This window comes from Neovison vison, chromosome 1, assembly GCF_020171115.1.
Source record: "Neovison vison isolate M4711 chromosome 1, ASM_NN_V1, whole genome shotgun sequence".
NCBI lineage: Eukaryota > Metazoa > Chordata > Mammalia > Carnivora > Mustelidae > Neogale > Neogale vison.
In genome coordinates this window covers 184,076,461-184,088,972 of record NC_058091.1, presented here as the reverse complement: position 1 = coordinate 184,088,972, position 12,512 = coordinate 184,076,461, and the positions used below count along the sequence as shown (strand labels likewise).

General features: G+C 36.9%; 1 protein-coding gene across 1 annotated transcript in view; it reads left to right on the top strand.

Annotated features, from left to right (window-relative positions):
- The first annotated feature begins 2,718 nt into the window (after nucleotides 1-2,718).
- Nucleotides 2,719-12,512, top strand: part of WDR36 (WD repeat domain 36) — a 42,666-nt gene continuing 32,872 nt past the window's right edge. Inside the window, exons 1-6 of the mRNA XM_044264328.1 lie at nucleotides 2,719-3,012; nucleotides 4,911-4,938; nucleotides 6,864-6,964; nucleotides 8,722-8,839; nucleotides 10,852-10,984; nucleotides 12,409-12,463. Coding sequence (XP_044120263.1) covers nucleotides 2,851-3,012; nucleotides 4,911-4,938; nucleotides 6,864-6,964; nucleotides 8,722-8,839; nucleotides 10,852-10,984; nucleotides 12,409-12,463 — 597 coding nt within the window. The 5' untranslated portion in view covers nucleotides 2,719-2,850. The remainder of the gene's footprint in view (nucleotides 3,013-4,910; nucleotides 4,939-6,863; nucleotides 6,965-8,721; nucleotides 8,840-10,851; nucleotides 10,985-12,408; nucleotides 12,464-12,512) is intronic.

Sequence of the window (12,512 nt, the reverse complement as noted above, 5' to 3'; positions counted from 1 at the left end):
GAGAAATCGTATTCAACTCTTACTCTATTTCTGCAAGTTACATTGAGCTCTATAGGTCCTCTCTGTGTTGCTAATGCTAACTAATGAAACCTCAGAATCTAGCCTTAAAATAAAATAATACAGTATGTTTTTTATATTATCAAAGAAAGCTTAGACAAAGATGAAGGAGCTCTCTCACCCCTGCAGCCATAGAGGAGGAGAAATCATTCTTTGTCAATAAGAATCTGATTTGATAAAACATCATATTGTAAATTCTTACAAGAATAATCTGGTTTTCCTATGAAATATTTGAACTTAGGACTTCTTGAGTATCCTCCCAAAGTGGCTGTTGACTGCCTGCAGAGCAAGTGACCAGAAAGGAGCAAATCAAAACCTTCGGAAGTCTTTTACGACCTAGCCGGGTTACACAAATTAGCCCTATTTAGTGTGAGAGGGAACTACGCAAAGGCATTGACTACAGGAGGTAAGAATTACTGAGGGCCATCCTGGAGGCTGGTGATCACAACACGTGAAGTCACCAAAAAAAAAAAAAGAAATGGTCTTTATCATGTAAACTACTCAGAAACTGTCATATTTAACTCTTTTAAAAAAGTTAGAAATGACAACATGGCACAGCTGTATATTTAATTAACCTGAATATTGTGAATCCCTAGTGTGTTGAATTAAATTGAAAATGATCATTTGTCAATGATCTACTATATCCACATTTTCTTTTATTCTAACTTGTGACTAGTATCCTTGGAGGCAAAAAGACTAAGAGCTTGTTCTTTATCTCCCATCACACATTCACACACTTTGCTGGCAGCTGAATAGCAAGCAACTCAGGGAGGGAAACTCAGTTTCCACCTGGTGGAAAGAATGGAACTTTGGCCAACTGTTAAACTGGAAAACTCACAATCAGCCCTAACCATCTCCCCTTTAAAAGATCACAGCACAATAGCTAGCATGTACATCTACTGCTAATACACTGCTGGATTTTCCATGATGGTTCTAATTTTTAAAACTGAGTATCTGAGTATCAGACAGGCCCAAATTCAAATTGCTGCACTGCCATTAATTAAGTGGACCCTCAACAAGTTAGGTAACAGGTAATCTCAGGTAATTTCAGGTTCCTTATCTAATGTGAATCCAGATGTGTCTTATGGCCCAAGGTTTGGTCTTGAAAGTGTGATTGCTGGAAGCATATTTCTCCTCTTCTCCAGCTTCAGCTCCCCTTCTCATACTTTTTTAGCCTTTGTGCTAGTCTGGATTTGGGCACTAAGTAATCTCAGAACTTTGTACAAACCACTTAACCCGGAATGAAACAGTTTCCTTATTTGTAAAACAGTAATAATAATTTTTGCCCTCAACACCTCACAGCCTTGATTTGAGGATTAAATAATAATTATAATTGATTAAATTATAGTTAGTTTATATTAAATTAAAATTTAATATATTATTAAGTTATTAAAATTGTAAAATCATGGGTGTCAAAGGCTTTGTGAACTGTGAAGTCCTAATTGAAGAAACTTCAATTTTCCTACCAAACTGTTAATTTATGCAGAAGTCTTAGTTTTGGATTATAAAAGCAACATCTGCATTACACACAACTTATAAAACTCTTAAAAATGTCTATCTAGTAATTAAAATCACTTGTACGCATTTGCAGGACTCAAAGTAAAAAAAAAAAACATTAAAATTACAATTTTTCACTCTGAGCAAACTCAGTAAAAAACAAAGAAAAAACTTTTGTATTATGGAAATTTTCAATTTTATACAGAAGCATAAGGATAATATTATGAACTCTCAAATACGCATTCCCCCAGATTAAACAATTAGCAATCCTGTTTCATCTAAACGCTGCGCCTCATCCCCAATTATTTATTTATTTCTTTATTAAAAAGATTTATTTATGTATTTGATGAGAGAGAGAGAGACCATGCAGGAGCAGGGTGAGGGACCAAGGGAGAGGGTTAAGCAGACCTCCCACCCCCCACCCCCGCGAAACGCCCCTTAAGGCAGTGGCTGGATCCCAGTGCCCTGAGATCATGACTTGCGCCAAAACCAAGAGCCCTGGGCTTTAGCTACTGGGACACCCAGGCGCTCACATCCCAAATTATTTTAAAAAGCAATTCCCCAGATAGAGCGCTACACTTCACTTTTACAGATATATAAAAGATTAAGAATCTTTAAAAGCATAATCACAATACTACTATGACCTATAAAAATTAATAATTTGTAATATCAATTATCCAGTGTTCAAATTTTCTCCATTTATAATCACGGGTTTAACTTGACTCCATCTGTGTTAAGACTACATTTAGGGACTCCCGGGAGGCTCAGTGGGTTAAGCCTCCGCCTTAGACCCAGATCATGATCTCAGGGTCATGGGATCCAGCCCCGCATCGGGCTCTCTGCTCAGCAAGGAGCCTGCTCTGTCCTCTCTGCCGGCTTCTCTGCCTACTTCTGATCTCCATCTGTCAAATAAATAAATTAAAAAAAAAAAAAGACTACATTTAGCCTCCCTCACCGTTCTGGGTATAGGGCTTCCCGCGTCCCTCCCCTCCCGCAAGGTCCCGCTGAAAACTGATTGCAGTTTATTCCAGCCTCAGCAGTGCTGGGGACTTGAACCAGAGCACTTGGAGACTGCGGTCCGCGGAACCGAAGTCGCGCCTTCCCTGAGAGCTCCGGAGGGAGTTCTTTTTCAATTGCACTAGAGCAGTCTCCGCTAACGCCCTCGGCAGCGGGTACCGGAAGCGCGCTTGTAAGTATGTAGCGCCGGCAAAGTACGGTGCCACGAGAAGCGGTGAAGGTCCTGTACGGCGCTTTCCATCGAGACTGGAGTGTAGAGGAACCCGGTCCTCAGTAACGATGGAGCGGGGTTCCGAAGGTCGCACCAGCAGTGCGCTATTCGCCGGGTTCCGGGCTTTGGGGCTTTTTAGCACTGACATTCCACACGTGGTGCGGTTCAGTGCGCTGAAGCGCCGATTCTACGTGACGACGTGCGTGGGCAAGAGCTTCCACACCTACGACGTGAGTGACTTCTTCCTTCGCCCGCTTCCCAGGAATCCCCCTTCCGAGCCCCCAGCCCTTTCCTGGGAGCAATCCCGCCTTCCTACCCAGGCCGATCCCTGGGCTTCCCTTTTCTCCCCGTCTCCTCCTTAACCCCTACCTGTCCGGTTTCCCCGCCGCTTCACATCCACGTGCTGCTTCCTTTTGCCCTTGCAGTCCGCGTGGGGCGACTTTCGGAGGCCGCTCGCTAGGGGCCAAGACCAGAAAGCATTTCAGTTCTGTGGCAGCCTATTCACTAAATATCTGTTGAAGTTCCCTTGAAGATGTAAATGTGGTTAAGACAAGTCCTAGCCCCCTGAATTCTTAACAAGAAAGGCTTGTAAGTTTCATTGTGCGATTTCTGACCCAGCCTGGATTAGAAAATTAGATTAAAATGCATTGGAAGAACTAGAGGGGTGAGATTAATTATGATCTGGGAGACTGTCCCCATTTGATAGCAAACTAGTTTCCTTAAAACTTCCCCTGAGCATCTGTTTCTACCAACATTGGTCTCAACCTTGCAGCAATTCCTTTCCCTACGAGATAGGTATGGCTTTTTTTCCGAGCACCCTTACGTAAACTAGAAAACAGTTTCTGAAGTTTAAGTTCTTTGCCCAGGTGTCCCTGCCTCTTAGTTGACGGGTTTTCTCCTTTAATTTCTCATCATTGACATGGTCTTTGGTTGCTGTTTACGTTTCTCCTTTATCTCCCAATCAAGGTATGCTCTGTGAAAGCAGGGACCTTTTCTCGATGATGAGAATAATAATAACCAGGATTAATTACTTTTTCAGGAAACTGAACCGTAAAGTTGTATTCTTTGAAGTATTGTGGAAAGCGAATGGGTTATTAGCAAGGATAGGTAGTTGTAGCTGGTTGATTTAGTGGAAGAGGAAAGTGAAGATCATGCCCGAGGTGGACATGGTGGTGGTGATGGTCGCTAACACTAACTGAGCATTAATTATGACTGGCTCCATTCTGTTATATACAAATTTTGCACATTGAATACTCATAATAATCCCATAAAGCAGGTACCAATTTTAATTCTTACTTTGTAGATGAATTTGAGGCAGTGGGTAAGTGGGGTAACCTTGTCACGGTTATACCGTTGGATCAATAACCATAGATTGGGGTCAACTAACTACACCCTGCCCTGCAAGCCAGTCCTGCCCACCATTTGTTTTTGTTTACTCAAAGCATTTTTATTAGTATATTTTACAGATATATTTGTGTTTATTCTAATAAAACAACCTCCAAGAAAATTTTGCACAATAGTAGGATTCAATATAATTGAATTTTGGCATGGAATGGAAACCTGTGTCTACTTCAACATAAGAAATGGGATATTTAATTTGATCTCCAAGGGCCTTTTCAGTCTTGGGATTCTTGCATCTCTACAATTTGAATTTCCACTTATACCCCTCTCGGCTCTGTGCTTCAGAGTTGGGTGGCTTTGACATTTTTAAATCATTGGGGGAAAAAAATCAAAAGAATGATAATATACCATGGCATATGAAAATCAAATTTCTGTATCCATAAATAAAATTTATTGGAATAGAGTCATACACATTTGTTAATATATGTGTTTATTATATGTTTCCATGTTTTCTTAGCAGTTCAGCAAAGACCACATAGCCTACAAAACCTGAAAATATTTACTGTATGACTCTTTACAGAAAACATTTGTCTACCCCTTCCATCACTACTCCTGATGAAATAGTTGAAAATATAAGCTTTCCTAATAATGAAAAATGAGTATCAGTAATTGTCTTTTTAAGGAAAGATAATATAGCAAACTTATGTGTGAGATTATATTCTAATTTTTAGGTGTTAAATGTTCATTAACAAAAGCAATTACAATCTCATTTTTTTTTTTTAAACAGGTTCAGAAACTTAGTCTGGTTGCAGTAAGTAAGTGTAAACTTTATGCTGAATTTATGCATTTTAGTATCTTAAAAATCTTAAAAATTTTAACATTAAGACTTACAGAGTATATAAGAAATCCAGTGTGTAGTTCTGATAAACTTAAATAGTAAAAAAAAGTCCAGGATAGGATCATATGCTGCATTTTATTGTTGTGTCTTGAGTCTTTTTAAATTTGTGTTTCTCAGCATTGACACTTTTGAAGAGTTTAGTCTAGTTCTTTTTTAGAATGTCCTTCAGTTGGATTTTTTCTAATGTTTCCTCATGATTAGATTCAGGTTATCCCCTATGGCGAGAAAAACAAAGAAATAATGCAGAATTCTCAGTGAATCGTATTAGCAGGCGCATGCTGTTGGTTAGTCCTGGCAGTGAACTTTGATCATTTTATTAAGGTGACATTTATCAGGAGGCTCCATTTTGAAGTTTTACCTGTTATAATTAATGAGTATCTTGTGGTAAGATCCACTGAGACTCTGTCAATGTACTATTACTTTTCAGAGTTTTACCCACTGTTTTTATCATTTAGTGATAACTGAACCAGTTATTAGCATGATGACTACCAAATAGTGATTTTTTTATTCCATCATTCTTTCTACTGTAAGGAAGAGTTTTACCTGCTTGGCGGGGAGCCTGCTTCCTCCTCTCTCTCTGCCTGTCTTTCTGCCTCCTTGTGATCTCTGTCTGTCAAATAAATAAATAAAATCTTTAAAAAAAAAAAAAATTTAGGGGGCACCTGAGTGGCTCAGTGGATTAAAGCCTCTGCCTTTGGCCCAGGTCTTGATCCTAGGGTCCTGGGATTGAGCCCTGCATCTGGCTCTCTGCTCAGCAGGGAGCCTACTTCCTTTCCTGCCTCTCTGCCTCCTTGTAATCTCTGTCTGTCAAATAAATAAATAAAATTTAAAAAAAAATTATTTAGGAGATTATAGAACGCAAAAGAAGGCACTATAATGTAAGTCAAATACAAAGTGAATGATAAACCTATAAAAATAATATTTGGGCAGTGAAATCTTAAAGTGGAATATGTAGCATGAAAAATACTTAAAACAGGTGTCTGTCTTCTAACTCTCCGGCCCCCCCAAAACAGGGAATAAAAAGAAAATGCCAGTGTGACCATGATAGAGAAGAGTGAAGGAATCATATCATATGAGAAATTGGTAGAGATGATGGGCATATTTACCTTGTAGACTGAATAGATACCGTATTTTTCATTTTAAGGGTGAGAATGTGGATTATCAGATGGGTTTTTTTCCCTGAGGTTTTTTCAAAGGGTAGAGTTAAATGGGGTCCTTGGTTCTATTAACTTTAAAAATTTTGCTAGAGTTGTTAGTGAGCTTGATATTCGTTGAGGTATTTACATGAGGAGTAGGTAACTATCTGCCAGTTTTTTATATTGAGGATTTTATCCAGATAACTTCAAAAAGCTCTTATTTTGGGGTGCCTGGGTAGCTCAGTGGGTTAAACCTCTGCCTTTGGCTCAGGTCATGATCTCAGGGTCCTGGAATCGAGCCCTGCCTCAGGCTCTCTGCTCAGCAGGGAGACTGCTTCCCCCTCTCTCTCTGTCTGTCTCTGCCTACTTGTGATCTCTCTCTGTCAAATAAACAAATAAAATCTTAAAAAAAAAAAAAAAAAGCTCTTCTTTTCTACAGGATTATCTTTTTATGTCTGTAAATACCAGACGTTAGTTCTCTTAGGGAAGGTAAAGGTGATTTCATAGTTTTAGTCTGATAGTATTAGATGTATAAAGTAACATTGATGTCAAATTTATACTGATTCTCAGTTTTTATTTATATATATACACACATATCTACATATTTTTAAATTATAGCCATGAAAAATGTTCCATGTATACTGAGGTTTCTATCTGTGCCAAGATCTTAAAATTTCATACTTATTTTCTATTTCCTTTTACCTAGGTAACTCTCTTCCACAGGATATCTGCTGTATGGCAGCTGATGGGAGGCTAGTCTTTGCTGCCTATGGGAATGTTTTCTCTGCATTTGCCCGTAATAAAGAGGTTTGTATCACTGAACTATGTTAATTTGTCTTTTGCAGTCAATAGTTGATTGTCATGAAAGTGGAGAGAACTTTATCGTTGCCATTCTTCAGCTGGGACACTCTGGACATGGTGTTTTTTAATCGTAAACCTTTATGTAGTTTTCTGAAGGAGGAGAAATTGATTTCTTCGAATTCTCAAAATTAGTTAAAACTGGTACTTTAGTTCAGTTTCTTTGTCATGGATGAATATCAAAAATATTTGGGCAACTTCTTCAAAATTTTCTTGTTCAGTTGGCCCCCATCTCCTGAGCTGTCTACTTTGTATATTGGGTTGGGGTAGGATTTTTTAGGATTTTTTCAAGCCTTTGAAAATGCTTTCCTGGAAGATTCATATTTATACTGCTGCTTTATGTGATTTGACTTTTTCACTGTGAACAACTCAGTCCATGACTTCTTTTCTTAAGAAGCAAGTGCTTGTTTTCTAGTTTTCTAAGAGAAAACTAGATTCTTAAGAAGCAAGTGCTTGGGGACGCCTGGGTGGCTCAGTTGGTTAAGCGGCTGCCTTCGGCTCAGGTCATGATTCCAGCGTCCTGGGATTGAGTCCCACATCGGGCTCCTTGCTCGGCGGGGAGCCTGCTTCTCCCTCTGCCTCTAGCCTGCCACTCTGTCTGCCTGTGCTTGTGCTCTGTATCTCTCTATCTCTAACAAATAAATAAAAATCTTTAAAAAAAAAAAAAAAAAAGAAGCAAGTGCTTGTTTTCTAGTTTTCTAAGAGAAAACTAGATTCTCTTCTATACTGCTAAGGAAAGGTATTTCTTTGTCCTAATCTATTAGTTCGTTTCTAAGTTTGTTGTAGAACAGCTGATTTGGGAGATGACTTGGCTCTCATGGTCCAGAATGGATGGGAAAGTGGCAGTGGGCCTGCCTAGATAGCCAGGTAATCGAATTACTGTGCTTGTAAAGGCCTGACTTGGACTGACAATTGTTTGCAGAGTCCTGCATCATCACTGTCTATGGCAGAAGAAGGCAGTTTACCTGTGAAGTTCTTTAAGGGTACTTGTTTGGATTTTTAGAGAATCCAGGAAAATATCCTTATTGGGTTTTTTTGTTGTTGTTGTTTGTGTGTTTTTTCAAAATACTTCAGTTTGTAGTTTTCCTGGAAGATACATATATATAGGGAGAAAGTAAGGGTGGCAAGGCATCAGAAACTTAACTGTAGGAATCTAGGGTCAAGAAGGTAAAGAGAAGAAATAGTGTTTCTGGAGCTTGGTGAGAACTGAAACCATGGGGAAGGTCTGTAGTTTTTGAGGGATGTAGCTATTATAAGGATAATGGTCTCTGTCAAAACTAAAAGCTATGAGGAGCAAATGCTCTATCTCCCCCATCTCATCTGGAAACCAGCTGGTGATGGAGTCTGTAGAGGTCAGCCTTCTAGAACATAACCACTTTTTTTAGGATGCATAGAGTTGTGCTGGTTGGACTGGGTGTGGGACCCAGTTGTGTGTATGTATCCTCCCTAAGGTCCATTGTAAGGCTGAGTCTCAGAGGTCTCATTTTCTGGGTTTCTAGTCCATGCTTCCTTATTATTGGACTGGCTGGTGGAGCAGGTGGAAATGCCTGATTCTTTGCTGTTTGTTATTTTAATCTTGGTTAATCAAAAGTTGTACTTCTTTTTTCAACATGAGCATCTTTATGATTAGCCTGATTTTGGTTAATATGAATAATACATGGTAAATGAATAATAATATAAAATTCTTTTGAACTTTGACATTGTAGGTAGTACACACCTTTAAGGGTCATAAGGCAGAAATCCATCTTTTGCAACCCTTTGGGGATCACATTATTTCTGTTGATACTGACAGCATTCTTATTATTTGGCACATATATTCGGAAGGTAAGAATCAACCAATTTATTGCATTATTTTTTGGGGGTAGATATGTGTAGCTAATATAATTAAATAATTTAATTATTTAATAAATAATTTATTATTTATAATAAATTAATATTTAATTTACTATTAAATTTACTAATATAATTTAATAATTAAAAATGTATAAAAACGCAACTTCCAGGTCAGGTTTCACATGTAATCAGAAAAAATTTTAGACTCTTTAATATGCATGAGGAAAAAAGTTTTAAGTAAATTATGGATAAGCAATTTTAGTCAGCTAGCTGAGCTATTTACAATCTGTTAAATGTGTTTCTCTCTGCTAATAATATTTTACATTGCAGTTCTCCAAGTTCAGTGATATGCTAAATTTTCTTTATGGAGTGAATTTTGGTATATGTTCTTGGTTTGTATTTTCAACCTTCAGTAAAGGAAATTAGAGTAGTCAACTAAGAACCTGTAATCTGAAGGAAAGTATCCATCCTGTTTCTAAGAATGTAAGTCAGTGTCCTTTAACTGTGATACTCTTATGCAGTGGTACTGAGCTGTGTCTGTAGGACTGTCTTAATCTTCAGAGGTTGGGAATTTATACCCAGAATATCCCCCCTCAATGAAAGACTATGGATCTCCCATGAATTCAAGCTTTTATGTGGTTTATTTTTAATCTGTTTACATTTTTTAGCCTACATTTTCTCTTGATTAACTCATCGTTCTATGAGTTATGTTTGTTTTTAGTAAAAATTGCCCTCCTGGAAGTTAATCTATGTTCTTGTTCAAATTAGACCTTTGTTCTGTCTTTGCCCAAGTAAAGGGAGCAGAATTCCTGAAATAGTCATTATGCAGATGGGTGTTAAAAGACTTTAATAAAATTAGGGAATCTGATTTTTATAGTCCAACAGGCTTTCTGTTGTTGCTGGTGCCAGCTTTTTATTATTGTTACAGCAACACATTGAACCTGTCTTTAGGGAGCTGTTTATGTTGTTTAATAAGTAAAATTACTGGTTGCAAATAGAGACAAGGCTCTTTTAAAGTAGGATTTAAGGTTTGTATGATTTTCACCTTTTTAAACTGGGTACAGTTTAAAAAGGTGAATATATAGTATATCTCTAGGAATGTGTAGCAGTGTGCCACATAGTATGTGAGACTAAAAATTAAGTGAAATTTACCTTGTTTGATATTCAAATTTTGGAGAAAATTTAGTGAAAAATTGTTTACAGGATGCCTGTGTGGCTCAGTGGGTTAAGCATCTGACTTTGCCTCAGGTCATGATTCCAGGGTCCCTGGATTGAGTCCCACTTTGAGCCCCTTCCTCAGCAGGGAGCCTGCTTCTCCTTCTGCCTGCTGCTTCCCGTTTGTGCGTGCTTTCTTTCTCTGACAAATAAATAAAATCTTAAATAAAAAAAAAAAGAAAAAGAAAAATTGTTTTCATTATGCATGAACTATGAAATAGAAAACAAAATTTGCACATAAGAATTTTAAATAAAGGTAAGATTTCAAAAAATGGCTGGGTTTCCTATTCTCTACAGGGCTGTAAGTTCTTTTTCTTTCCTCTGTTAAAGGTTCTGTGGAAATGTGTGAGAAGCCCTATTTTAGTTTCACCAAGATTTGCCTCTTATTTTTTACATCTTTGAGTGGTCATTCATTCTAGAGCTCAGTACAAGCACTTCACTTGGAATATTCATTTTGCCTCTTGGTCAAATTATAAAAATAGTAAGGCTGATTCCTAGAGTCACTTTTCTTTAATATTTATTTTTTATTCCTATACTCTAGCAATGAGTGAAATTTTTAATAGTATTGATATTAGAACTTTCAGAAAATTTCTGGCAGTTTAAATTATATTTACAAGTTGCCCCTCATCACATTTGTTTAATTTTTCAAGAAATGGGCATAGGTTAGTATATAAGTCTTTGGTTTATATTAGGACATAAATTTTTGATTGGGTAGACTTACTTTAAGGGCTAAATAATATGGGTATATAAAAAAAATTACATATTATTTATAACTTTGACTTTTGCAGAGGAATACCTGCAGTTGACTTTTGATAAATCGGTGTTTAAAATTTCTGCAATTTTGCACCCAAGTACCTACTTGAATAAAATACTTCTCGGCAGTGAACAAGGAAGCCTACAGTTGTGGAATGTAAAATCCAAGTAAGCACTTTGTTTAGAATATAACATAGGTGGTTCCCATCTTATCCTTACCTACTGTTCCCTAATGCATACTAAGTCTTGCAGTTCTCCCTGCCTTTATATGTTTATTTGGAGGGCTTTCAATATCTGTCTTTGGGGTTGTTACTCATGGCATGACATGCAAAAGGGCCTGGCACGTGGTCTTGGGACATGGTGGGCAGCTTTATAAATACCCATTTGATGGATATTTATGGCCATCGCCATAGTCTATTGTAAAGAATCCATATAACTGTAGAGAAGACTATAGCAAAGTAACATAAGAAAATAATTATGATGGACAGCATCTAGTTTTCAATAAACTGAAAAGGTAGGAGAAGGCAAAGTAAATCAGTGTTAATTTAGTGCTAGTGTTTAGGAATCATTTTCAGGGTAGAAGTACTTTTATTAGCAATCACAAACTTGATGGACATCTATAATCTTACTAATATAGCTGAAAGGCAAGACAAATGTTAGTTGAACATTTATCTGGAGAAGAAATTGGCAGCTCAGTCATCTTTATATGCATTAAAGAGACAAAAATATTTGAACATCCAAATTGTCCTTTGTAAAGCCCTTGTAAATTTGAAAAGGAAAATAAGATTATTAAAGGTTCATCCTAGTTCTCAGTTTTAAATCAGCATTTTCATTCAGTTTAACAGATATCATTGACTATTCACTCTGCTTATCTCAGGGATAATGACTAAGAGGTATTTTCTCTGCCCCTAAGCTTATCTATTGAGGCTCTTCATGTGATGTTTACACTATTGTACATTAGTATCCCTTGGATAATCATTGAATAAATTAATCTGTGCCCACTTACTGAATTTACTATGTGATTTAATATTTTACTGAGTATCATTATAAAAATTTCAGAATCTGTTTCCTCAAGGACTTATCATTTGTGGCTTGATTTCAAAATTTAGAGCAGCATCACTTGTGATTTAATCGTTTTTGACATTAGTATCATAGTAACATTCCCTTCTGTAATATTTTTTAGAGATCTGCCTGCATTCTGTGATGGTTTTTTTATTACAGTTTGTAATATAAAATGGTTTTTAGTCATGTGTTTTTCTTTTCTGTTAAAGAGTTGGCATAGTATAGTAATTACTAGTAGCATCAGGCATGGGATCTGGAATTGGTCTGTCTGGGCTCTGAATTATTAGCCATATAACCTTAGCTTAATTGTTCCACATAATTAAGTTTCTTGTTTCCTATATCTGAAAAATGTTGATAATATCTACCTCCTGGGATTATTTTGAGTATTAAATAAGTTAATATATGTACTTAAAATAGTGTGGGGCAAAGTAACAACTTAAATGTCTTCTGTTACTATTTCACTTTTTAATATGTAGTTGATTTTGTTTTCCTAAAAAAGTAAAACCTTTCAACTATTTTTCTTCTTGTAGTAAACTACTATATACATTTCAGGGATGGAAAATTGGAGTAACAGCTCTTCAACAGGTTAGTATTTTTCTCTTAAGTCAAAGAAGAAATGAAGTTAGTAGTGTAA